The sequence below is a fragment of the Psittacula echo genome, assembly GCF_963264785.1.
Source record: "Psittacula echo genome assembly, chromosome: 7".
Taxonomy (NCBI): Eukaryota; Metazoa; Chordata; class Aves; order Psittaciformes; family Psittacidae; genus Psittacula; species Psittacula echo.
In genome coordinates, this window is record NC_137740.1 from 55,703,815 (window position 1) to 55,730,329 (window position 26,515).

The 26,515-nt window shown below is 45.8% G+C and overlaps 2 protein-coding genes across 4 annotated transcripts in view; both read left to right on the plus strand.

The window, feature by feature from the left end:
• The window catches only part of LRRC8D (leucine rich repeat containing 8 VRAC subunit D), a 48,806-nt gene extending 41,004 nt beyond the window's left edge, over positions 1-7,802 (plus strand). For both annotated transcript variants that reach the window (XM_080623922.1, XM_080623923.1), the window contains exon 3: positions 3,783-7,802. In XM_080623922.1, the coding sequence (XP_080480048.1) occupies positions 3,785-6,355 (2,571 nt within the window). In that variant the 5' untranslated portion in view covers positions 3,783-3,784 and the 3' untranslated portion in view covers positions 6,356-7,802. The remainder of the gene's footprint in view (positions 1-3,782) is intronic.
• An 18,403-nt stretch (positions 7,803-26,205) lies between these two features.
• ZNF326 (zinc finger protein 326) overlaps positions 26,206-26,515 on the plus strand; it is a 28,404-nt gene continuing 28,094 nt past the window's right edge. The window contains exon 1 of one of the 2 annotated variants that reach the window (XM_080623558.1): positions 26,206-26,428. In XM_080623558.1, coding sequence (XP_080479684.1) covers positions 26,413-26,428 — 16 coding nt within the window. In that variant the 5' untranslated portion in view covers positions 26,206-26,412. The remainder of the gene's footprint in view (positions 26,429-26,515) is intronic. The other variant, XM_080623559.1, reaches the window with a different exon arrangement.

The following is a 26,515-nucleotide window of genomic DNA, read 5'->3' on the forward strand; positions in this document are numbered from 1 at the left end:
GACATACCAATCTGCTGCTTCCTTTTCCTCTAACTTCTGTATTTAAGCTAGTTTCTTAGGAAATAACCCCAGTATGTCCACTCTGTATCTCAGCATTTATAGCCTGAAATATGTCAGGAGAATTCACTAGGTTAGTCACATTCTGAGCTCTTCCCATTATAGCTTTTCTTTGAGACTAATGAGAGGATTACATTTCGCTAAGTATGACTTCTGAAATTGGTTGTTAACCCTTGATGTTTTAATGTGGGGCTGTAACTTAGAACAATTGTATTGTCGATGTCAGTGTTTTCTTCTTAGATTCTGTTTTCATTGTAACTTACATGAGTGCAAAATAAAGTGGTTTTAGTTCTACAGCTCCATATCAAATAGCAATGAAAAGGGAGGTGGTACTACACTGCTTTCAGAATGTCAAGTTTTTCTACCTAAAATCTAAGAAAGAAGCAGTTGTGCTTAGAACAGTTTATTTGTCTAGGTTAAAGAATTATCTACTTTTCCCTAGAAGACAGACTGCACCCAGTAGACTGCTGGAAGTAATGGATAGAGCTGGGAAAGGTTAATGTTACCAAGTTACAGAACTGGAGACAAAGGGTTTTGGGAGGGAAAAGCCCAAAAGATCATACTGCAACAGGCTTGAATTAAAATCTGTGCTTATTAAAACTAAACTAAAATATGCTGGTTTAAGAAGGAGACTGTGTCCTGAAATTCCATATTGGGAATTAAAACTCACTTCTGTTCAAGAACCACAGTTTGACACACTGAGATCTAAACTAGCAAAACCCCATGTTCTAGTGAGCCTTATCAAGGTCCTTGCAGTGCCCTGTAAGCCCTGAAAAGGGCTGAAAATGTATGTCTTCACCATAAGAAAACATTCTTTTTATTTCATCTATTTTTCTTTTTATTCCTTTTCCTTACTACCTTTAAATAGCTTAAATTTAACTATGGAATAAAGAAAACCCAAACCCACTACAATACTGTTGTTCTGAGTAATCCTTAATAGTTTGAGTTCTAAGCATTGGCAAAACCAAAGTAAGTTAACTTCTATGATTATTAATTTAGTAAAATCAAACATCAATACATGTAACAATGGATTTAAGACACAAAATAGCACATCCATTTGCAGCCCATCAGTCAGGATGTCTTATACTGTGTGTAGGCTTACATTCTTGCCCTTTGTTTCTTAAGACTCAGAGCAGTTAAATGTTTTAGACATGTGAGGACAGAAACCTGTTTTCAGCTCCTGGAATTGATTTTCACTAGCTAGAAAAAAGAGTCTGCCTCTGTTTTGTGAGACAAAGTGTTAGTAATACCACAGAGGGGTTTTTGTGTTTTGTAACTGCTAATCTCTGCCAAAACAGCAGCTCTTCTGTGAGTATCAGTAACTTGAAAGAAAAGACGTGTTTAGAGCATTGAATGTGGTACTTCTCGGTGTAAAGCTCCTGTTACACCACCCTGCCTACAGCTCTCACAAAGAGGATTACATGGGCTCTGTTGTGCCTCCTAACCTCTTTGAAATCATTCTGTGTCTGTAAAAGACAAGAGGTCTCATAGAGGTGATTTTTAGCTTTAGATTTTCTACTGATATTTCTAAGTCTCTACCTGGAACCACTTTGTGCTCTCTCATTTCTTTTCCACTATTTCAGTTGCTTAGAATAGCCACGTCTGCCGCCCTTGGGTTTCTGTGCTTTATCCATGTGTTCTGGTGGCAGAAGCAAAAAGGCACCATCACCTTCAGACTGTGAAGGAATTCTGCAGGTTGTGCCCCAAGCCACAGTGAAGTAACTTCCTATGTAATCAGCTAGTACAAAATTGAGGGAAAGGCTGGCCCCAGAAGAAATAGCAGTAGCAGCTACCCATCTTTGTCCAGCAGTGATCTTATTCCTCCTTCCCATCCATGCGGGAAAAACTTCCACCTCTGCTGCTGTTACAGAATCATAGAATGGTTTGGATTGGAAAGGACCTTAAGATCATCTGGTTGTGTGGTTCTCCTGCCCTGGGCCAGTGGTGGTTGTGCCTTAGGACTAAGGAGGGATCTGTCTGTTCACATTAGTACAAATGACTAATGCTATTCTTCTTCACATGGATGTTATTTAAATGTTAATTCTAGGGCAAGCAGTCATGCTGTGACGCAGCCTAGGTAAGCACTGGGACTGGTAAAGAACATGGGAGTTTGTAGCTAACTTGGAGTGAAGCACTGTCTGGCTTTGGTAGCTGTGGGGTGTGTTACTGCTCTGTGTCCTTTAGCACCTCCTGTACCCACTACAGCCCTGGGGTGGTGTGTGGGGAAAGGCTTGGGAACCATGCTGCTAGGAGACTGCTCTTGTGGAGCTGGGAGTGCTGTAGGACCCTGACAGCTTGTGTTACTGATGAGGGAGGAGGATTTGATGTTCACTGGAAAATAGAGAGGTGGGAGTTCCTTCTGCCCATTCCCTGAGGAACTGAGCCTGAACTTTCACATTTTGGTAACTCTGCCCAAAGTACAAGTTGGGATGAGTGATGCAGTGAGGTAAACCCTCTGTCTCTGGTTGTCTTTCCCAAATCCTGGGCTAGGTATGCAGTATCCTCCCTGTGAAAGCTGGGGGGGGGGGGGGATCTTGGGAAGCCAGGGCTGGATTCCTCCCTGTGGTGGAGGAGATGCCTTCGTCCTGAACTCCATGCTGGGCTCTCCAGCAGTGACTGCTGGCCTTTCCTGCACACCAATGCCATGGGAGCTGCTGCAGGGCAGGAGAGAGGCTGATGTGTGCCTCTGACCATAGGGGCAGTGGCTGATACTTGAGTTCTGCATGTAGAAATGTCTGATATCTTCAGAGAAAATAGGCTAGAAGTAATCTATCATGTTGTGTATTCCTTGCCTGTGACACTGTCCTTTAGGGTTTGTAAGGTGCTGGTCTGTACCAGTCGGTATGGTGCATGGATCTGATACATCTTTATACAGCCTGCTTTGATCTCCTTGTGCTCTGCTAAGCCGGTCTTCTCCCAGCCAAAGGGAGTCAGGCTTTGTGTGATCATGTACATCCTGTCTCCTCCCCTCTCCATGTATACACACAAGCTGCATATTTTACTTTAGAAATGGCAAATTTGGGTCACAAGTTCAGCAGCTAAATGATGATTTTACCACATCCTGCTTGCACAGGAAGCTGCTTTCTTAAAAAGCTGATAAGTTGAATCCTCTAGATTTTGTCAAAACAAGGAGCAAATGAAGCTATTGGATTGTCACATGATCGCTTTGCCACTTTGTCTTACAGTACATGCTTAAAGTGAATTAACTTCAAGGGAATTATAGTGCATTAACTTAAAGTGAAACCCTTGCAACCTGCTCCTGTGTTACCTGGAATAACCAGCTTCCTGTAATCACCAGGCAGTGATGGTAACCTGAAAAAAAGAATTCTTTTAGTGGTACTGTATCAATTTTCCTCCATTACGTTAATAGAAAGTTGTGGGAGGTTTTTTTTTGTTGGTTGGCTGGGATGGATCTTTCTAAGGAAGGAGTATTTCTTAATTAAATAGGGAAAAAATGATACAGGCCCAATGAATTGATAACTTTTTCTCACTGTAAAGCTTCCACATTAAAAGTTATGCCAAATATTCATGTAGTAGCTACAAGACTTGTGCAGTGGTACTGAAGGGAAAGGAGCTAATCAATCTGGTAAGCAATGTGGATGCTCAGTACCAAGAAGTGGGAACCTTCTGAGGGTCTGTGTGTCACGGTGTGATTGTTATTCCATGGTGAAATAACCCACTCACCAGTCAACCATCCTGATTTTTTTGTCTCTGTTCCCTTGTAGGAATGTTCACCCTTGCAGAAGTTGCATCGCTCAATGACATCCAGCCAACTTACCGGATCCTGAAACCATGGTGGGATGTATTTATGGATTATCTAGCTGTTGTCATGTTAATGGTTGCCATTTTTGCTGGAACCATGCAGCTGACCAAAGACCAGGTGGTCTGCTTGCCAGTTCTGCAGTCTACTGTAAATACAAAGCCACAACCCGGCATGTCAGGGAAGGCTGACTTCACCACTGTTGAAACAACCACTGGCCAAGGAGAAGTAACATCAATGGGAACGGTTTCCTTTGGAAGTGCCCCTACTGTAACACCTGATGTACTTCTGAGCAGAGCTACCTCTTCTCAGTATCAACCCACTGAATCAGGCCAGGAGCTGAAAAAGGAGCAGAAAGATTCCTCAGGCCGTAAAACCAATTTGGATTTTCAGCAATACGTATTTATTAACCAGATGTGCTATCATTTGGCTCTTCCTTGGTATTCCAAGTATTTTCCCTATCTTGTTCTCATCCATACTATCATTTTAATAGTCAGTAGCAACTTTTGGTTCAAGTATCCCAAGACTTGCTCAAAAATTGAGCATTTTGTGTCTATATTAGGGAAGTGCTTTGAGTCCCCTTGGACTACCAAAGCCTTGTCTGAAACAGCATGTGAGGACTCAGAGGAGAACAAACAGCGGTTAACTGGTGCCCAGTCCCTACCCAAGTATGTTTCCACTAGCAGTGATGAAGGAAGCCCGAGTGCCAGCACTCCCATGATAACAAAGTCTGGCTTCAAGTTTTCAGCTGACAAGCCAATGATTGAGGTTCCCAGCGTCACTATCTTAGATAAGAAAGACGGCGAGCAAGCCAAAGCACTGTTTGAGAAAGTGCGTAAGTTCCGGGCTCACGTGGAGGACAGTGATCTGATTTACAAGCTCTATGTTGGCCAGACTGTCATCAAGACTGTCAAGTTCATATTTATTCTTTGCTATACTGCAAACTTTGTCAACACCATCAGCTTTGAACACATCTGCAACCCGAAAGTGGAACACCTGATTGGTTACACCCAGTTTGAGTGCACACACAACATGGCTTACATGTTGAAGAAGCTGCTCATCAGCTATATTTCCCTCATTTGTGTCTATGGCTTTATCTGCCTCTACACCCTTTTCTGGCTGTTCCGAATACCTTTGAAAGAATATTCCTTTGAGAAGGTCCGAGAAGAGAGTAGCTTCAGTGACATCCCTGATGTCAAGAACGACTTTGCATTTCTCTTGCACATGGTAGATCAGTACGACCAGTTGTATTCCAAGCGCTTTGGTGTCTTTCTGTCAGAGGTAAGTGAGAATAAGCTACGGGAAATCAGTTTAAACCATGAGTGGACTTTTGAGAAGCTACGGCAGCACGTTTCCCGCAACGCCCAGGACAAGCAGGAGTTGCACCTCTTCATGCTGTCGGGGGTCCCCGATGCCGTGTTTGACCTGACGGATCTGGATGTGTTGAAACTGGAGCTGATTCCTGAGGCTAAAATCCCAGCAAAAATCTCCCAGATGACGAATCTCCAGGAGCTTCACCTGTGCCACTGCCCTGCCAAGGTCGAGCAGACTGCCTTCAGCTTCCTGCGGGACCACTTGAGATGCCTTCACGTGAAATTCACAGATGTTGCAGAGATTCCTGCATGGGTGTATCTGCTCAAAAACCTCCGGGAGCTGTACTTGATAGGCAACTTGAACTCTGAAAATAACAAAATGATAGGGCTCGAATCCCTCAGAGAGTTGAGGCACCTGAAGATTCTTCACGTGAAGAGCAATCTGACCAAAATCCCCCCCAACATCACAGACGTGGCCCCACATCTGACAAAGCTAGTCATTCATAATGATGGCACTAAGCTCGTGGTACTCAATAGCCTTAAGAAAATGACTAATGTCGCAGAGTTGGAACTGCAGAACTGTGAACTGGAGAGAATTCCCCATGCCATCTTCAGCCTCTCTAACTTACAGGAACTGGATTTAAAGTCAAACAGCATACGCACAATTGAAGAAATCATCAGTTTCCAGCACTTAAAAAGATTGACTTGTTTAAAGCTGTGGCACAACAAAATAGTCAACATTCCTTCCTCCATTACCCACATAAAGAATTTGGAGTCTCTTTATCTCTCCAATAACAAACTCGAATCCTTACCAGCTGCAGTGTTCAGTTTACAGAAACTAAGGTGTTTAGACGTGAGCTACAACTCCATCGCGTCGATTCCAGTGGAAATAGGTTTGCTTCAAAACCTGCAGCATTTCCACATCACGGGCAACAAAGTCGATGTTTTGCCTAAACAGTTGTTTAAATGTGTTAAGTTGAGGACTTTGAGTCTGGGACAGAACTGCATTACCTCAATCCCAGATAAAGTCAGTCAACTGCTGCAGCTGACTCACCTGGAACTGAAGGGAAACTGCTTGGACCGCCTGCCAGCCACGCTGGGGCAGTGTCAGCTTCTCAGGAAAAGCGGGCTCGTGGTGGAGGATCACCTCTTTGATGCGCTGCCCTTGGAAGTTAAAGAGGTGTTGAACCAAGACACAAGCATTCCCTTTGCTAACGGGATCTAGGCAGAGGTGAAGTGCTCTCTGGTAGCTGACTTACAAATGGCACATGCTAAACAGTATGGCGATTGCAAGACCATGCGGAGGCAGGACTACTCTAGCAGGGTTAGAAGAGGTGTAACCGAGTGTTCAATGTTTGCAGTGTTTTGAAAGATTATTTCCAAGATTTTGGAGAGGATAACGAACCTGAAATCTCAATTCCTTCTTTTTTTTTTTCTCTCCCCTTAAATTGTTTGTAACATGGATGCTGCCGCTTTTGAATGTTTACAGATTTGCTTGCCTGCTTAAAGTAAATGATTAAATTGATGACCTTTTCTTACTATGCAAGTTGTTCCTTAAGGTCTGGATTTACTTTAGTGCATTATGGGATGGAAAACACAATGATACCTGTATACGGTATGGTCCTAACAGCACTCAAAACACATGTTGATGTGTATTGTCAGTGTTTAGCCATCCTCCAGTTAAACCAGCTTGGCTGTGCTTTGAGCTGCACCAGAACCACCATTTACCTGCATTAAGGTATGTGGCTTGCATCAGGCCAAGTGTGTTTGCCGCCTTCATCCTCAACACCTCATGTTGTTGGGTAAGATTTCTGCTGTGGTCCAGTGTCTGTTCCTTTACAGTGGCAAAGACTGGTCACATTCCTGCCACTGGTCTCTCCCTCAGTTTCCATAAGGCTCCTCTGTCCCACTATCAGTGGGTGGTAAAAGGGAGAATACTGACACTTGGCTTCCAAGTTGGGGATAGTTTTGGTATTTGAACTGGTTTGCAAGGCAACTCCAAAGCTGTCAAACACCACTTTACTGCTTACGGTTTGCTCCTCTTCTGAGTTTTCAACTCAAGGCATTTTATGAGTTGGTGATTGTTGTTTCACAGGCCTTGCTTAGGAACTGGGGTGTCTGCTCCATTTCCTAGACCAGTGACAGAGGCATTAGAGTTGTGATTTACCCAAACATGATTTAGCTTTACCACCTATTGTGGTGTGTCTCCCACACCTGGACTTCAACCGTAGGACCACCACCATAGGACCACCTTTCTCCCCCACCCCATCCCAAGTAGTTTGATGATTTTGAACACTGAAGTACTGTTAGAAAAGCCTAACTGTGTGCCACATAAGTCATCAAATAAAGGAAAAAGCAGACAGCAGTGAGCGTGGGATTTCTCTTTGGCTGTTTTCTTTGGTGGTGGTATGTTTTTGGTTTATAACTGAGTTTGCATTGCCAGAACATTAAAGAAATATAATCCATTAAATCTGCAAAATCATCAGTTGTAAATCTTGCCCATTTACATTCCATGCGTGCAGAAAAGAAGTACTATGCTGGGAGATGATTACGTGATTACTCATGGTTTAAACACAATTCCCTATTGTGGTGCGGTCAGGACTGAACTAGTCTGTGATTCAAGGGACTGTTCTCACACAGAAATCCTCATGCACAGTGATTTCTACTGTACCATCCCCTGAGCTGCCCTGACTTACACCACTGTTAATGAGGGGATAGTTTGGGCCTGAGGGCATTGAGCAGTCAGGAGCACTTCAAATACTGCTCTTACGAGGCTTGTTGTTAATCATTTACTGTTAGTTATGCTGGGATGACTGTTCTAAGCTGTAGGTAGCAGTCCCTATGTATGTATGAATACACACCTGCACTGTATGTTTGTGTATATCAGAAGACTCATTTATGAATAGTGGTTTTCTCACTTCTTTTGGGGATACAGCCTGTTTTCCACTTGCCAGCAGGTAGTAAACCTGAGATGTTGACAGTCCTGCAACATCAAATTATGGGTTTGGCAGCATACTTGGAGTTACTGATCCACTGGGGAATCCACTGCTAACTGATCCTCAGAGTCTGTGTTTCAAGCAGAAGCTGAGGCTGCTGTGGACTCTTTTCTTTCCCTTTTCCTTTATTAAGACCCTCTTTCATGTGTTTATTTCTTGCACATAGATCACTTTAAAATTGCTGGACTATTGACCCTTTAGAAAACCTGTGGAACATACCATTGGTGTGCGCTTTGTATTTGCTGTTGAGTGTCATTTCAGCTTCCAAGACGTTGTGTGTAGAGGGAGGAAGAGTTGGAGGATGACAAAGTAATTAAAATATTTACAAAAATAGTTTTATTTTTCATCCTTTTCCCCTTATTTTGATAGTGGAGTCGCACAGAATGTGGCCGTGCATTGACCCAGCTTTGGTGTTTTCACATTCTCCTACTGATGTTCAAAACTAAGCCCATCTCAACTTCATAGAAGTGTGGTACACATGATTGACACCACTGTTCCAACTAGTTATTAGTCAATTGTACTTCTCTGGACAACTTCCTCCAAAACAAGTATGTGTTAAAGTTAATTTCAGGCTTGCAGTGCTTGCTCAGCATAAACTCCATTCTTGTTTTCAGGAGAGCTTTCTCAGCGTGGGGAAGAACTGCCCATCATCCCCACGCTGCCTCCCCCCAGTCCTTCCTCCTTGTTGTGACTGTTCATAATGTTCCCATTTGCTGTGTGTCAACTGACACAGTCTTGCTTTAAAGTTTTGGAAGTTCATCTCCTTTCCGTGTAAGGCATGTGAAATATATTTTGCATTTCTTATGTGATTTAATAAATAAGATGTTTATATCTTCCTCTAATCTATTCTTTTAATGGGGAAAAAGTGTGTTGGCATAGTAAAATCTCTGATTTCACGTATCTTATACTAAGAACTATGATCTAAGAAGGAAGAGGTATGAGTTGCTGCTCCTAATAAATTCTGTAGGTGTGGTTTCTAACTATAATACTTCAGGATAGCGTTTTTATTCTCTTCCATGTACATAATCTAAATGACCTAACACTTTGATTTGGCTAGTGGAGTTTAGCAGAATACATGTATGGCCGTGGAAGAAAAATGACTCTGCTCATTCAAATGAGAGGAAGTAGGAAATTGCTCATTCTGTTTGCTCCTGCCACTGTAACGCATTTCTGTGAAGATCCTTCCGTTTTCCAATAGCTTGTCCTTTTGGAAGATGCTTCCTGTGGTGCTGTGCCTGTCCTGAGCAGGCATCAGGCTTCTTGGTGTGGGGGAGGATGCTGACACTCATGAAAGGCTCTTTGCTGCTAAATAAGTGGCTTTGAAGCTCTGAGCTGCCCTCTCTCATAGCAAAGAGGGATGCCCAGACACCGGTGTATCGTGTCTGGTTACAGGGGACCTGCTTTGTGGCCTGTATTTTTAATCAAAACCTTATAGAAATAGCTGTTCTATATATTTTGCTTCCATGGATGTGCACAGAGATCAGTGGTGTACGGCCATGTGAAGACAAGGGGCTGGACTGTGTTTCCTTTACTTCAAAGTCATGTTAAGCAGATGAGGCGCTCCTATAGCTGTGGTGTTGACCATCAATCTGATTTCTTGCAGGAGCAGACTTTGGCTTTCAGAGTTCTCAGTTCTCTAGACAGGGAGTTGTGCAGGAGGTTGACAGTCCCGAGTGTAACCCTTCCACATGAAAAATGAGGCCGCTGTCGGGTCTGTGGGATGTGAGGTGCTAAAGGTGAGAACAGGGGGAAAGGACATTTAAGATTCACATTTCCTGTCTCTAAGCTGGGGATTCTTTAATGGAAGTTAAATGCATGAATGACTGTGAAAAACACAAAGCCTGTAGAATTGAGGTCTCGTAGAAAGATGCAAGAGGCACAGAGGCAGTCTCATCATTAGCTGCATGGCAGAGCCCTATCAATGTGTGCAGCTGGAATCTTAGTCAAACAACAGCTGCTGATGCTCTGTTTAGGCCAAGCCAAATGACTAGAAAGGTATTAATCTATTTGCTTGCAGAAGTACAGATGGATACAGACTTCTGTGTGGATGCATTGCTTGAGGTGACTCAGGTTTGGGATTCCTTTGAAAAGAGCTCTAAGGGAAAGCTAGCATCAGTTTGGTTACAGACAGGGGCAAAAAGCTGCATATTCTAGTGATGGCCATTTGCAGCCAAGGGGCTGCTCTGTCTCATTGTAGGCTGGTGGTTGGCATCCTTGGCCTTGCAAAGCCTGGGTGTTCGGCATGTTCAGGAGAGCATTTTGTGAAGGCATTTAAATGAAAGCTTTTCAAGCAAGTTAGCTTTAGGAACATGCAAGGTGATCCTAAAGGTTACCAGAACTGAAAGAACTGAGACATTCTCAGTGTCTTCAATCTTGGCATCAGCCCCTTGCCTCCAGCTGTGAACTGATGGAGTTGCTGCATGAACTGCTGCTGAATTGACAGGGTTCTCCTAACGATTGCTCATTTTAGCACTAGAGAAGAGTTCTCAGTTCAGGCACTCCACTTGTGCTTGTACAATGTGTTCAGCACTTAAACCAAATGCATCCAACACTGATGTTGCAAAGCCCTGAGGGCTTATGCTGTGACCAGTTTCCCAGGCCAGCAAATCATTCCCCATGCTGCTGAAGGGGGGGAAAGCTGCGTTACTGAATACAGTTGTTTCTGTAGCAAAGATGAAGCTTTAGAATTAAGCTCGGAAGCAGATTTTCTGAGCTGATTACAAACACGCAACCCATTCCACGATAAAAGTCATGAGAGATGGCGTGTTTCTGGCAGAGATTCTGAAAACAGTGCCTGTAACTCATCCACGCATGGGTGCAAAAGTGGCAGCTCTTCAGCACTGCACATCAACACAATATGACTCCAGTGAGGAGCTTTCAAACCACACGCACTGGAGTGGGGCCAGGCTGCATCTCTCTGCCTTCCCTGAAGAGAACAGCCCCTAAGCCCTTTTGCAATTACTACCAGTAGGACCTTTGTTCTGTCTTGCCTCCAACAGCACGTTGCCCCTTGATGCTGGAGGTAATGTGGGGTTATTGGTTTAATGATGGCTGTTTGGGAAGAATGCCATCTTCTAAATTATCACCACAGTGGCTTGCAGAATGTCTTCCAGCACTGAGCAGGTCTGTTCCCATAAAACGAACATGCTGTGCCCATAAGCAGCACTATCTTGAGTTGGGACTGGGTTGCCCAGGCCATTAAGAGCAAATGCATGAACACGTTGCTGTTCTGCCAGCCAGTTCTGGGTAGTTTTGGTGCTCCGGGTGATTGTAAAGGCAGATTTAAGACCTTTTCCCTAACACCATCCTGCAGCGTGGCTGGTTTGCCCCAGACAGCAGAGCAGAGCTGGGGTGGGAGAAGGCCTGGCTCCTGCTGTCAGCACCCCATGGAGGCCCCCATCTGCTGGAGTGACTGGATTTATCCTGCTCCTCCTGAGGCATCACCTATGGGAGATGTCACATGAGGTTACATAGCTGCAAAATAAAGGGAGCGTGGTTGAATATGACCTATTGCCAAGCAATATGTCTGAAAGATGGGGACCATGATAATGGGAGGAAATGCAGAATAAGGGGGTGGGGGGTGGGGTGTTGAGGGTGCTAAAAGGAGGTGGAACCCGCATCCCCAGCTTGAAATGTCAGAAGTTACAGAAAGATGGTGTAGAATGTGGAGTGCGAGTTACAGCTGCTCCTGCCTAGAGCCAAGCTCAACTCCTTGGAGCACCCTGACTCTTGCTCATTTCTATGCTGCTGTCCTCCTGTCTCAGACAGGCCTCAGGGTGCCTGTGTGGCTGCTGTGTGCTCTCCTCCTGCTCTCGTGCAAGTATCTGTGATAAGCTGGTCCCTGCAGCACCGTTACCCCTTATCCCAGCACAGACATACCCAGGGCAGCCCCTGTCCTGGCTGTGTGCTTGGCAAAGCTCTGCAGGGAAACCCCAGGCGCTATCAGGGTCAGAGTCTAATCTTGGGGCTGCAGCTTCCCCTTGTGATGGGATTCTCCCTTCTCCAGCTGGCAGCTGATACCCCAGTGGAGGCTGACGCTCCATCCTGGCTCTTGACCTCCCATTCCAGGGCAGCCATATGGGAGTGATGCTGGGACTGGTTCACCTGCAGCTCTCACAAAGCTTGGGGGAACTACATACTTCCTGCTGTGCTCTGAGGAGAGGGTTTCCACAGCATCCTTAAATTGCAGTTTCCATAGGCATCCCTGCAGCTCCTGTGTCTTTACAGCCTCCCTTATCTCTGGTGGGAGTGGGGCTATGTGTTTCTTGCCCTGTTCATAAAGGATGCAGAGGGCACCTGAGGATTGTCACATCCCCCTCTGCAGTGAGTGCTTCTTCATGGCCCCTGTATTTTTGTCTCTGCCCTAGATTAAACCCCTTCCTTCAGCCTTTCATCATGTGGTGTTTGGGTGTGTTTGGTTTGTAACTCCTGTTGCTCTCAATCCTCTCAAGTGTGGTAGCATTAGTGGTGTCTGTAATGGGATGTGGGATCCGAACTCAGGCATGGCCTCAGAGTGCCTCTGCTCTTGAGTCGCAAGGGCAGGCAACTCTGCTGCCCTTGGTTGCTGTTCAGCATCTCTGAGGTCCAGGGGATGTATCTGAAGGCAGTGGTTGGTCTCCAGCCCTCTGAACTGTTATCATGAGAGGTTTGCCATGGACTTCTTCCCATGCTGCAGGGTAGCTACAAGGATGTCCTATGGATGTGAAATGCTGGGCAACTGGAGGCTCCAAGTATACAACCAGGTCTGGAGGGCTGTAATACACAATAGAGCAGGAAACAGATGCCTCTCAGGACCTCAAGTATTAACCTATTAAAACTGGGAAGCATGCTTAACAAAAGGCAAAGGCCAGCTGGGTTGCAAGTTGGTTGCTGTCAGTGTTGATGTTTATGTGTATTTGAGACCTAAGAGAATGCCAGCGTGATCTGACCCAGGAGGATGAGATGTTTCTAGCTACTTTCATACTAAAATCTACTGAAGTAGATGGGCTTTAAAATGGGATGTGTGCAATGGGTGTGAGGTGGCAGTGTCCCTGTGAGCAGCATTAGTGTAGGTGAGTTAATACTCTTAGTACTTGGGAAAGTTCCTCAGACCTTCAGGGCTGTTTATGGCTGGGTGTGTACCCCTCTCACTGCAAACATCAGCCTTCACTCAGGGCATGGGTGTTCTCCCTGGGTGCTGGTGATCTGGAACCACAGTGATCCAGTGCCACCCTTGCTGGACAGGTCAGCTCCAGGAGTCCACACTGGCATCACATAAGGAGCCTTAGCACGTCCTCTCTTGGGGACCATTCTGCTTCCAGTTTAGGACCAGTAGAGCTGCCAGGCTGCAGTTTGGAACTAGAAATGCACTGAAGAGGCCTTAATTAAATCACTTTTCTGAAGTAATTAAAAAACTGCAAAATGATCGTATAGACAGCAGTGCTGCGCCATGGTTGGAAACCCGCCTTGCTCCTCCTCACCAGGCAGTCAGGTAAGCTTGGCCTCCTCTTCCTGGGCAGAGCAGGTAGGATCCCAATGGATGTCACTGTGGGAGTTACATCCACTGTGAAAGGTTAAGTGCACATAGACCAAGTCCTTGTGCCTGTAGGGCTTTGTTTATCTTTCTGCTTGCACTGATCAGCCTTAGCAACATGTTTAACTCTGAATATATTCATTTAATTAAATGCTTTTAGCATTCATTATGAGGCTGTTAATTGCGGACTTCCCCAGAGGAGCTTGGCAGCAGATGATGTGGGGTGTGAAACACCAGTGAACAGCCTGGGTGGGACTCGCAGTGTCCCAAAGTGAGCATTGCAGCTTTACAGTCTGCTGCTCCCTCCTCACCAGGGTGCGAAACGGCTGGCTTGGAGGAGACCTCGGAGATCCAGTTTGGTTAGGCTGTAATCAGTGCTCTGAAAGCCTGAAAGCTGCTGCTATTATTAGCAAAACGTTGGCAGTATGATTAGCTCTGTGCAAGACTTCAGTTCAAAGAAGCTTAAAGGATGAACAGATGGAGACTGGACTTAAGCATCATAAACCTATGGCAGTCCTATGTGATGTCGGACAAGGTGTGTAGATGCTGGTTTTCCCTTTCTTACCTCACTATGCATGGCAGCTAACTGGCCTCTGTTACTAAGTTACTGCTCCTTGGTGCATGAGAGTGGAGCAGGCCAAGGGTGGCTGGGAGGCACTGGGATGTGCAGTGGGGCTGGAACTCCTCAGTACAGGATCTTAGGGATGCGATGAGATTTCATGGTCTCAAGAGGATGCAAAGGAAGTTCACGGGAGAGAGCTCCAAGGAGCATTACTGAATACATGGAAACCACCTCTGCCATGGCATGGCCCTGCCTTTTGCCCTGCTTTTCCTATGTTCTGCAGCACCTCCTCTGCTGTCAAAACAGTAGGCTCTCCCACAGAATGGTCTGGTGGAGAGCGAAGGGCTGCTGTGTGCTGTGGAGGCCTCCTTCCTCCCCTTGGGATGCACTGCAACAGCAGCATCTGCTCCTGCCCTGGAGCACAGCAGCTAGCCACGGGCACGGCTGTGAGTCCTCCATCGAGACAGCCTTATTACAGGCTGCTGGATAGATTCTGTGATAGATAGCTCCTCTGTCTTCCTCTGCCTTGCTTTTGCTGATCTTGTGTCTCCAGAGCACTGGTGCAAAAGGACACAGATGGTGCTCCTCCACTGCCTGCGTGCTGGGGTTGTGCTGCCTTTTCAGCCAGAGTGAGATGAGCAGTTTGGAGCTCTCTGGAGCTTTGCAAAGGTGTTTCTAGCTTAAGCGGAGCAGCTCTTGCTCTCTCCTGCATTTGCCACGTTTGGAGATGTGGGTCTTGTTCCCTTCTATGAGTTCATGTGCAAAGGCAGTGGCTAAGTAGCTGTCAAAGGCTGGGTTGGAGGAAATCTGTTCCTAACATTGCAGTCAGACACAGCTTGTGAGATGAATGTGATGATTAGGAGGAGGTTGGAACTGGTCCTAACACATCACAAAGAGCAAAGAAATCCTGCAGTTGAACGTGCTGACTGTTCGCAGGGCTGTTGTGCCTCTGCAAGGCTCAGCTTTCAAAGCTCTCTCATATAAAGGGTTATATAAAGTTATATGAACTGCAGTGAAACCATCCTCCAGAAAGCTGATGATACATCTCCGAGTATGCTCACTAGCTGGGGTAGAGTTGAACTGTTTCTGCCCTGACCCCTCTTCATGGCCTTCTTTCTGTTACCAGAAGGAAAGGTTAGTTTTGATTCCTTTGGCTTCACATCCAAAGTGATTTGAAGCTTGTTTTTCTAGATGCCTCCTTTGAGAGCAGAACACTTGAGCCATTGTGCCCGGCAGCTCTGGTTTCAACCTGCTGAAAGGTTGACAACAATCTCTGCAGTCTTTCTCTTCCCTGGGCTTAGGGTTTGAGTGTTTTTTTCCTAGCAGAAGCTTCTTTGTCACAGTCAGGCTGACAGAGGCCTACAACATCACTTGTAGGCATAACAGGCATATGGCATTCGGAGCGGTCTTTTCTGTGTTTCTGAATCCCAGTTATTTCCCTGTAAGAAACTACAGCCTGTCCTGGAGCTGCTGAAATGAATCACTGGGGGTGAAGTGCTGCCAGTTTGAAACTGTAAGATGTCTGGCTAAATCCTTCCTCCCTAACAAAATCTGGTGCAAAACTTCCACTCCCTTGGAGGAATCACTCTACTGCGGTACCCTATCAGTATGTGGGGACTGTTTTCTTCCTGAAAGGAGTTTACTGTCAGTTTATGCTAACTTTAGCAAAAAAAGGCACCCTCTAAAGCTCAGGGCTGTTTTGGAGATGCTGCCATCTTCATTAATTTGGTGGTTTACTGAAACCACAGACTTGTGGGAACATTTCCATGCCAGAGCTTCTCAATGGGCTGCTTGTGCAGGTAGGTGCTCAGAGCTGTGAGGGTTGCACAATCCAGCTCTTCAGCTCCTCTAGGAATATCCCTTTACAAGCTCTAAGATCAGGAGAAGTATCTGTGACATTTCACTTTGGTGCTGTTCTCTGTAGCCGTGAAGGACTGTGTGTATGGGATGTTTACTGGGCCAGTGCCATAGCTTCAGACTCCTGCAAGTGAAACTGCCTTTACTTTCACTGTCTGAGAGGCATACACAAGAGCAAATACAAATCCAGTATAGAATGTGGCTCTTCAGGTGCCATTTGGGGATTAATGTATACGAGGACATGAGTAACAGGCAAAGGAACATGCTTGTGGCTGAAAAATTCCCAAGCTTTATGTTGTTTCTGTCTTTGTCCATGTGGTTCAGCCAGGGAATAGCAGTGAGTGTGCCCAGATCCAGAAGTAGGCAGGGAGAGGGTGTAAGGCTGAGGAGGCAGGTTGCTCCTTGTGTCTGCTCTGAGTGCTTTGCTGAAGCTCTCCGTAGAGGAGAACCAGCCGGTGACACTCATTCTAGTGGCACTGAGAAGCACACAGTAGCCTGCTGGGAAAAGATCCAAGACCATCAATTAATTTTCATTCCCTGTACATCAGTTAGATGGCCAGAGTATTGATTTAAGCAGAGAGCTAGAATTGACAGAGCCATATTAACGGTTGCTGATATATAGCTTTGCTTTTCTTGTGACTGGAAGCACCTGGGAAGTGGCTTTAAATGGATAGCTTGAGTGTTGTCCTCAAGGAAGGAGATGGTGAAGCTCCATGGAGAGACAGTTGCTGTGGTGCAGCCCTTGCTAGGCTCATGGGATCCTGGGCAGATGGGATGTTACCTTGGTTGTTGTGATCAGTTTATAGATCTGTTTAACTTGCTGAAGAAATCAGGCCTGACAGGGTCATTTTCAACAGCTGTCATTCTCCTTTTCCCTGTCCTTCCTCAGATCCTCAGGTGAACACAGTCTGAGCAGCTGTGAAACTCTGATTCAAACCCCACATCCTGTTTACCAGCACTCTGGTTTTTACGTTTTAAATACGTGGGGATCTCTGACCTTTTCACTTGAGGTGATGTATGTGCCAAAGGAGGGTACGATCGCAGCACAGGCTGATGTTCCAGTGCAGCCTTGGCTTTGGCTGGCCTGACTGGTAGTGACACAGATGTCAGCGAGGGGTGTTGAGACCCTCTGCTTCAAGTGTCTGCAGCAATACCTTTCCTAATGTTGCTCTGCACACACAGATCCCCACCTTCACTTGCTGGTAGGGCGCTCTGACTCCCTATGCTTCCAGTGCTGAGGAATTTTGCCCTGGTTTTTTTTCTTGCTTAAATTGGATGGAAAGTGGTATTTTGGTAGATTTTTCTGTGATTGCTGCTTTCCTTCTCCTTTTGCTGGTATGTATCTTGGAGAGTTCATACATCTTAATCAAATTATGCGAAGGGGAGGCGTTGCCCAAAGGAAAGGAGAAAGTGAGGGGGAAAAAAATACATCAGCTTCCAGAAATAACATGGAAACCATCTTATTTTTGTCTGTAGCCCAGAAAGTCTGTTCTAGGTGAGTAAATTGGAATTATTTGCAGTCATACGCTGAAAAGACAACATAAGTGTATGAGTGTCTGCTAGGAAGACCCACCTGAGTGGGACCCAGAGAGAGTTCTGGTGTAGCCGGGGGTTTTCCAGGGGACAGGCACTGGGGTGGCCCCTTGCAAATGCCATCAGATGAATCATGCTCTTCTGGGGTGGTTGTGGAGCAACCTTTGGCTCCATATCTGAATTCCACTGAGCAAGCACAGCGCAGGAGAAATTCACTGTACGTAATACAAGGAGAAAGCTAGAGCCAGGTTCAGGCTTTATCTATGGTGTATCCGTTTCCAGACCCCAGTGTTTTGCATGCAGGAATGTGACAGGAGGCAAGGCAGACCGATGGCTTTGTGGAACACTAATCCTGGCACTCAGAAGCTGGCCCTGTGTATGTGGGCATAACATAATGCCAGATGCATGTTTGTATTTGATTTTTGCCTCTCATATTAAAATACATAAGCACATGTCCCTCATGCTGTAGCTCTCTGTAGCTGCTGGAGATGTAATTGGGAGAAGAGAGAGAAAAAGGAAGAGAGATATATCTCAGCCACAGGGAAGATCTGGATCAGAGCCTGTAACAAAGCCAGTTTGCCAGTGTCCAAGGCTGGAGGTGACTGAGCTGAGTGGTAAATGTCAGCAAAAAAGGGGAAATGTATGAATTTGTTGAGTTTGAATCCTGATTCTGACCTTTCCGTCCCAGAATGCTGAACATATATCACTTAGAAGGGAAGAATACAAATCTTCCTATCTTACTCCTGTAGCTACCCCAGATACTCCTGGGCTTTGTGCAGGGGAGTCTCAGCAGTGCAGGGGGTGAATCCATTAACCTGGCAGGAGCTGAGGTTACGTGTCCCTTGGTAGCAAAAATAGGTGAGAAAAGCTGCCTTCGAAGTCCCCATCATGCCCCAATGCTCATTTCTGCCCTGATTCAGACATCTGCGTGGCTGCACATGAACTGGATGAAAGAATGAGATTTTAAAAAGCCCTTAAAAGGTGGGGGGGATTGTTCACCCTGTGCAGAAAACCTGTGTTGTGCATCTCTATTAAGATCTATAGTTGTGGTTAGATGAGGTTATCTGCACTTAAAGTGGTCCTGGATTGGGACCACAGACAATGAGGTGTGCTGGAACTGCGTGCCCAGAGGTGCCTGACCCTGGAGCATGGAATTGAGTGAATCTGTGTTTCAGTGGGATTTTTGAGAGGCAGCCAGTGTGGGTTTCAAAGTGCTTTCAAGTATAGCAGAGGAGATGTTGACAGACGCTGCGATCCTCACACTGATGAATGTGCTCAAGATGTGGAGAGCATCTCCACTTTCATGCCAGAACGCGAGACCTGGAGTAACAAGTGTAATGGAAAAGGAGGAGGAGGAGGAGGCAAAAGCTGATACTGAGCAGATGCTTTCTGTCATTTTCTGGGTGAGCTGCGTTGGGCTCAGCAGAAGCAGCTCTCTCCTGGTAGGGCAGAGGAGCAGAGCAGGCAGTTACCAGGGCAAGAAGTCACTTTTCTGACCCTGGAGTGAGCTTCCCAGGGCAGAGCTGGAGGGCTGCGAGATCTCCAATGCCAAGCCACTTGTCTCTCTGTGGCACTCGCCTTTTGCAGTGCATAAACCTACCCCTGACTCCAGACCAAGGCTCTAAAGCAGGTTTAACACTGCAATTACTGAGCTAACAGTGTGTGTAATTATCACATGCTTCACAGAAACTGGAATGTTTGGATGTGAGGCCCCTCAGTGAGGATTAAATCAAAGCACAACAAATGGAAAGCACAACAAATGGAAAGCACAGAGAAGCATTAATTGCAGCATTATGTTTTCAGATTGTACAAAGCACACACTGCATGCACAAACCTGATTCAGAAACATGCAGCATGTGCAGGTTTGATGAGTCTGGAATCCTAAAATGTTTGCTGAGACTTCTGAACCCCTTGAAGTGCATGGGAAGTAGCATGCATGCAGACTGAGAAAGGGAATGTAGCTATTTTCTTCTCTTATACAATTTAAAGGATCCTGCATATGTTCCTTCACAAAACTATGCAGTGATTCCCCTATAAAATGTCAGTAACCTGGAAATAAGCTGTTGCATGGAAGTTTGATTGTGTGCCATGGCGTACACACTACATCATAGACCCAGCAACATCAGATGACGATTTTCCCTTCCTGCACTATGGGAAAATGCCTTCTGCAGATGTAATATTCACCAGCATACCACAAAGTAAGGGGGAAAATGCAGGGCACTCTCATGGCAGGATGTATTGGGCCATGTGGAATTTGTTCCCGGAATGAACTACTTTGGAAACATAGTAAAAAAAATATGTGCAATGTTATGTCAAACCATATGTTGACCTTCTGGTGATTCTATCACACAACTTGTAGCAGTGTTTGCTCTACACCTCTGCAGTCTGACTCGAGAGCATGGAAACCTGAGCTTTAAATAACAGTAAGTTACAAATTAGAAAAAGCATTGCTCAGGGTCACACTGAAAAGTTCAAGACTAAAGGCCAAGAGAAAAGGCTCAGAAAGGGGCCTGCAAATGCAAATAAATATACCCTCAACTTTATTTTTCCCCCCTCTTTTCACTTGAATTCTGTGTGAGCTCACAGTAGCTTTGAAGATGGAGCAGAGAAGCATGGGCAGAATTCCTGCCTTTCTAAACAGTTCTCATATGAAGCTCACATCCGAAACTCTTCTAAAGCTTACTGGAGCAAAAGGAGATGTGCCCTCTTCTACCGTTTTCTCTAGGAAAGCGTTAACAAATGTGCTGCTATGTCCCACTAACTGTACAGAGAGAGGTGGCCCCATGTCAGAGTGGACGTGGCAGCCTGCTGTGTGTATTTTTCTGCTCCTATGGCAGGGATGAATGTTCTGTTTCTGAAGGGATTGCCTGGAGTAGATCCTCTCCCATCTGGGGCTCTCCTTTTCAGGCTTCTCTTTCTGTATCAACCCCATGGATTTATCTGTACAAACCATAGTCACAAGGAGGACTAGAGACCAAGATCTTTGGCCTTAGAAGTCCTCAGTCACTTGAGCTGTATGAAGTAAATCACCCAGTTAGTTATTTTTTCCCTAGAAGATGGAATGCTTTTTCACATGTCTCTGGTTGGACCTTCTTGTTTTCAGTCACAGTAACAGTATCCTCGTTAATGGTGACTTTTATTTTCAAGGGGCACGTATACGAACATGACTCTATACTCTGAGATAAGTTGCCTGACTACTGCTGTGTGCGGCAAGTGTTGTTTATCTTCATGGGTTTTTATCATGGAACCTCACAGTTTCTCAGACATGCTGCTTCTATCTAAAAAGTGTTTCAGACGTACATGCACTGGCCAAACTTTCTAGGAAAATAGTGTGAATAGACCCTTGCTCTGAGCAGCATGTTGCTATTTCAGCTACTTTGTCTGCATGAGAGACGGCATCCGCATAAAATCTACTTAAATACCAAGTTTCTGGGTTTATGCCTTTTTTTTTTTCTTTCCTTTTCTAAGCACCTATACAGAAGGGTTGAAAAATATTGGCAATGAATACGTATGTTTGTGTTACACGTCGTTTGGCTTTTTGTCTTTAAGGACAGTGAAGGTTAGGCAGGGGTTTGGCACAGACATCTCTAACATGGAAGCAAATGGGCACGTAATAAACAGCTAGAGGAAGTGCTCCAGGACATCGGTGAGCTGATTGACAGCAGAAGGGCAATGAGCAGTAAGTCTAGTTCAGTCTTTGTTCAGGGCACCTGCACAGCTCTGACTCGCCCAGTGTGGAGGCAAACAGCCCTACACACCTCCAGCAGCACTTCCCTGCAAGATCACATCGTCCCTGCACCTGGCCTCCAAGGATTGTAAAGTAAAAATAAGTTGTAAAGCTAAAAAGCAATAAGCATAATTGCTCATAAGTGTTTGCATGCATGAAAAGTGAGACACTTCACTGATAATTTGCCAATTACCAATAAATTGCTCTGCAAAGATCCTTTTCGCTCTAAGGTTGTGTAATACTGAAGCTGATATTCTCTCTCTATTCCCAACCAAACAGCAGTTAAAAATCATGCCAAAACCCAGGCCAAAGCCTGAAATGAGTTCTGCTACTCTCACTTCTGTGTTCCATGGTGACCCAAAAGTCACAGCAATTACTCTGTCCAGCAAGAGCCCACTGCTGCTTGTCATGATGCTTGATGCTGATGGGGCTCCAGCAGGGCCATAGCAACACACAATCTCCAGCAAGTCTGTGCTATGGCACATCTGAAAGCTCCTGGTCTTTCCTGTAAAGGAGCTATATGAAGAAGTTTGTCAAGTTTGATTGACTCAATCTGTATTCTCAGTGTTGTTGGGGGGTGGTGGTTGGTTTGGTTTGTTTTGGGGTTTTTTCCCTGCAGGAAAGGATAATGTGATTAGTATGTTTCTGCATTAGGATGTTTCCACTCCCTTGTGCTGAATTTTAAGGCATTTTTTATTTGTGTTGTACAATATATATATCCAAAGGCCATAACACTTCAGATGTGGAAATCCCTTGTGACAGCTCTGATTTATGCTGATATGACAGACATAAGAGCCCACTGAAATCAGCATGGCTCTTGGTGGTTACCATGGTTCTTCTGCGAGTCTCAGCGGGAATGATCTGCTCCTGTGTTAATATCTAAGAAGAAACAAAAGGAATTAGAATCCATATTCTAGAAAGAATCCATGCAGTTTTCATGTTCCTGCCCTGCTCTCCATCATCCTAAAATGCAAAGAAAGTTACGTCCTGAAAACGTCAAGTGTCAGTGGAGATGTATGTTAAAAATTATATATACCACTGCTGTGATTGCTGTTTTAATGGCAGTGGAGAGATGTGCTGTTGGAGAAGTGGGTTCCTATAGATTTAAATATTATGTCAATCACTGCTGCTCTAAACAGAGTTAAGGGACAGAGAGATTTCATCAAAGGCCAGAAGATCCCCTTTCCCTCTTACTGTCAATGAGATAAATCACCTCTAATGCGATGAAATACACAGGATTTGTTAGTGTTAGGCCTCTGCAGTTGCTATTACCTGGTTGCTAACCACCATTAGCAGCAATTGAGAGTCATTTTACAGAATTTCTTCAGGTTTTAGACAATGTTTTAAATGAAAGAGTAGCAGAAAACGCAGCACTTGGAAAGAGGAGGAGAGGGTGTGAGTAGTTACGGTACCGAACTACAGAAGAGCTGTATTTCACAATGTGAAATGTGTGCTCAGAGAAATCACTGATTGTTCTCTTATCCCTGTACTGCCCTGAAGGATTTACAAAAAGAAGAAAACAAGCCCAAGGAAGCAGCAGAAGGTGCATTCAAGAGCAGAACTGGATTGCACAGCGTGATTCTACACTAAGGGGAAACATCCATGTTTTGGATCATCGAGAACAAATGAGGTACAATACTGGTTGTTCCCTTTCTCTTCTTATGTCTCCATTTTGTTTTGCTTTGCTTAGCTTAGTTTTTTTTTCCTTTTAGGAGCCCTGCAGGGAGGAAAGAAGGAGCCTTTGTTTTAAAAAGCCTGAAACCAACAGTGGCCCATTGATCATAATTAAGTCTAAAATAATACGTTTAGCTGACCTGTTTGTATTGAATCCAAAAAATGGTATATTGTACCTGCTAGAGCCCTGGTCTGCCTCCAGGATCCAGTTTCTTCTCCCTGAGTTTATGATTCTGGGACAGTATACTTTAAAAGCCCAAAAATGCTCTGTGTGTTTGCAAGGCTGCATGTGAAAGCACTTCCTCTTCTGTCTGGTGCCTGAAGTGTGTGTTGGTATGACAGCAAATTCTTCATAACTGGTTGTTCTCTTTGTCACATACCCTCTTCTCTTTGACAGACTGCTGTCCCCGTAACAGCCACCTCTGCTGTCAGTAACTTTGTCAGATTGGGGAAACGACACACAGGATAGCAATAATTCTCATCATGACATACGAATTGTAAGTAACCGTTCCATGTTGTGCGCGGGCCCAGTTAGGAGCTTCCTGAATGCTGTCTGAACCTCTCCGCTGATTTAAACTGTCATTGGTTTCTTCAGGGGCTGCTTCCAACCTTTTGCAGTGAGAGTTTTAATATGACAAAACATAAAGGCTTAACCTCTCGGTAGTCTAGTATGCTTTAAGAAGTAGATATTCTGATGAATTAGTCACAAAATGAATGTGGTTTAGGAGAACAGGAGATTCACACACACAAAAAAAAAGATGACTTTTTGGCATCAAGTCCTTTACCCTACGAGTGTGAGGTGCCTTGGTCCTGCTTCTGCCCTGTCTTTAAAGACCCACACTGCACATGCAGGCAGCATGCACAGCTTGATCTTTGTTCTATGGGTGAGAGCTCAGGGAACCCCCCCTTCAAGTGTCTCCAGTACCTGTTTGCCAGACTGCTCATTCAACTCACCAGCTAGGCTGGGTAGAGTTCACGAGCAGATCACATGCACAGACACGGAACTGTGAACATGGTCACATGGAAAACAGCTAAACCCTGAACTTAAAAACACGAGACAGGCAGTGGCAGTAAGTCACAGGGCTCAGCCACACAAGCATATTGACCAGCAGCCTGCTTATATGCAAAGCAGTTGTTTTTATTCCCCTTCTCCGGTCCACTTCAGTCTGTTTTGTTCTTCCCTTCCTTGTCTTTGGCCTTTCTCCCAAAGATTTCACAATAATCCTGTATCATCTTAGCAGCCTCCTGTTCAACCTCGGTGTTTCCCTCTCAGACACTGCATTATAAATCCTGTTTCCTTTATTCAATAGTCCCCTCAGGTTGCACCAGAGAGTTTCATCTGTTGGTTCCTTCCATAGGGTTTGCAGATCTTCACTTCTGATAGTCCCCTTGGCAGCTGATTCAGATGAATCACGTATCCTGGGTCTTTGTGTTTATTTTGAAAAACGATTAGCCAGATATTCTTACCGTGATCACAAATCTATCTATCCATTCTGCATGATTTCCTCCCTTCAGAACTGCTTATTCAATAGCATTGTCGTTAGCCATCTCATTTGGCCCAGCCAAATGCATTGGAAAGGGGTGAGAATCCACTTTAGTGCGTTCCTCAGCAACTTATCCTGCAGTGTGCATTGAGATGAACTTTACAGTTCTGACTGCTGCGTCTTTCAGGCTACTTGGGAAAGCCAGTTTATTCCCAGTACATTTGTACTGAGTGGCTACCTAGGATAGCCTTTGGATACTGTGCATGTATATGCTATTTCTTTTAATTCCATGTATCTTTTATTTTGCATGCAGCAAAATGTGTTCTGGTTCACAAGAAGGGTACAGCTACACCAAGCAATGCAAAAAAGGCTGCTACACTGCAAACATGAGGCATACAGCCCTGAACGTATAGGGGAATGTCTGTTGTATAAATCTCACTTTCAACGCAAGAAACTTGTCTGGCCCTTGGAAAGGTGCACGTGTAAAGGGATGGGTCACAAACAGGTCTCCATGAGGGCTGTTTAGACTTGGAGAGCATGACGTACCAGTGGTAAAGCTGAAGGGAAGATTCCCTTTGGCAAGGAATAAACTTCTCTGCATGTATTTCTCCGCAATGCTGGGGGAGAGAAGGCAGCAGAGCTCCCAAAGGAGAGGGACCAGGAGCGAACACTGCCGGCTGCCGGGCTCTCCCCTCGCTGATAGCGAGCCTGAGGCTCGAGTACATTCGCGTCTGCTGCCATCCAGAGCTCGGGGAGGGAAACTGGCTGCTCTCCCTCAGCTAGCTTTTCCCTTAATACAGAACTACGACTCCAGAGGAGTAGTGCAATCTTCCTGTCCTGCCATGGGGATTTTATTACTTTTCAGGTGGTCGGAAATAGGAGGGTTTTGATGCCACCCAAGACCAACAGAAGCCCTGTTTTAACAACAAAATCAAACCCCAGCAGACAGTGGCTTTGCCCACCCTTACAACCTGAAAGTTCACCTGCAGCTTGTTGTCAGAGACATGTTCCCAGCTTAAAACTATAAGGAAATAAATACTCTGCATGCAATCTTCATGCAGGGCTTTGCTTCTTCCTCCCTTCCACCCACCCCCCCCCCCCCAGCGGTGTCAGGGGCAAAGTCAGTTTTGCCCTCAAATCCCTGGCTGCACAAAGGAGCGCAGTGTTACCTCACAAGTTTAAATGCAAGTCTGTGTTTACCCTTAGCCTGTTTCAGTGTTTCAATGCAGCCTGTTACAGGTGCTGAAACATTTTGTCTTAGGAGTGACAGATAAACCGCCGTTACACACACGTTTTAGGTTCACTGAAGGGGGACAGTACAAGGGTGGCATTGCTTAAATAAGTGTTTTATTTCATAACCCGGCTTGCACAGCGCAGCAGCACGCCTTGGGAGCTGTCAAGGACTTCTCACACCCAGGGCTGTGGGGATGCAGGGAACCACCTCATGCTCACTCCCGCCAGGCACTACCTGACTCTTAGCTCTGCCCAAGGGCGGATTTTAGTCCTTGTGCAAAGAGGGGAGTGTTTTCTGCAGTGGTTACTTCACCAGGGCGCAACGGGGTGTGAGTGTAAGGATAAAGGTTTGGATGTTTCGCCACTAATAATCCCGGGTCACGTCTGACAGGCCCCGCTGCCAGAACGCAAAATGGCGGCTGCCAGGTCCCAAGATGGCCGCCACGCAGGCCGCCCCTCGTGACCGGGACGATGCAGGCACCCCGCGCCTCACGTGGCGTTGCCGCCGGTCCCGTCTCCTCATTGGTCGACCTGCTCACGTGACGTGGCCCCAGGCCAATCGCCGCCCGCCGTGGCTTCTGTGTCGCACGCCGGTTCCGCCTCTCCTCAGTGTGGTGGAAGGCGCCATTGAGGGAAGCTGGGGCTGGTGCCGCCGCCGCTGTCGTCGTTGTTAGCCGTCTGGGAGAGCCAGGCCCGCCGCCGCCATGGACTACGGGGAAGGTGAGGGCGCACTCGTCAGAGCAAGGGTAGTGCCCGGCCGCTGCCCCTGCTGCTGCCGCGGGGCCTGGCCGTGTCTCAAAATGGCAG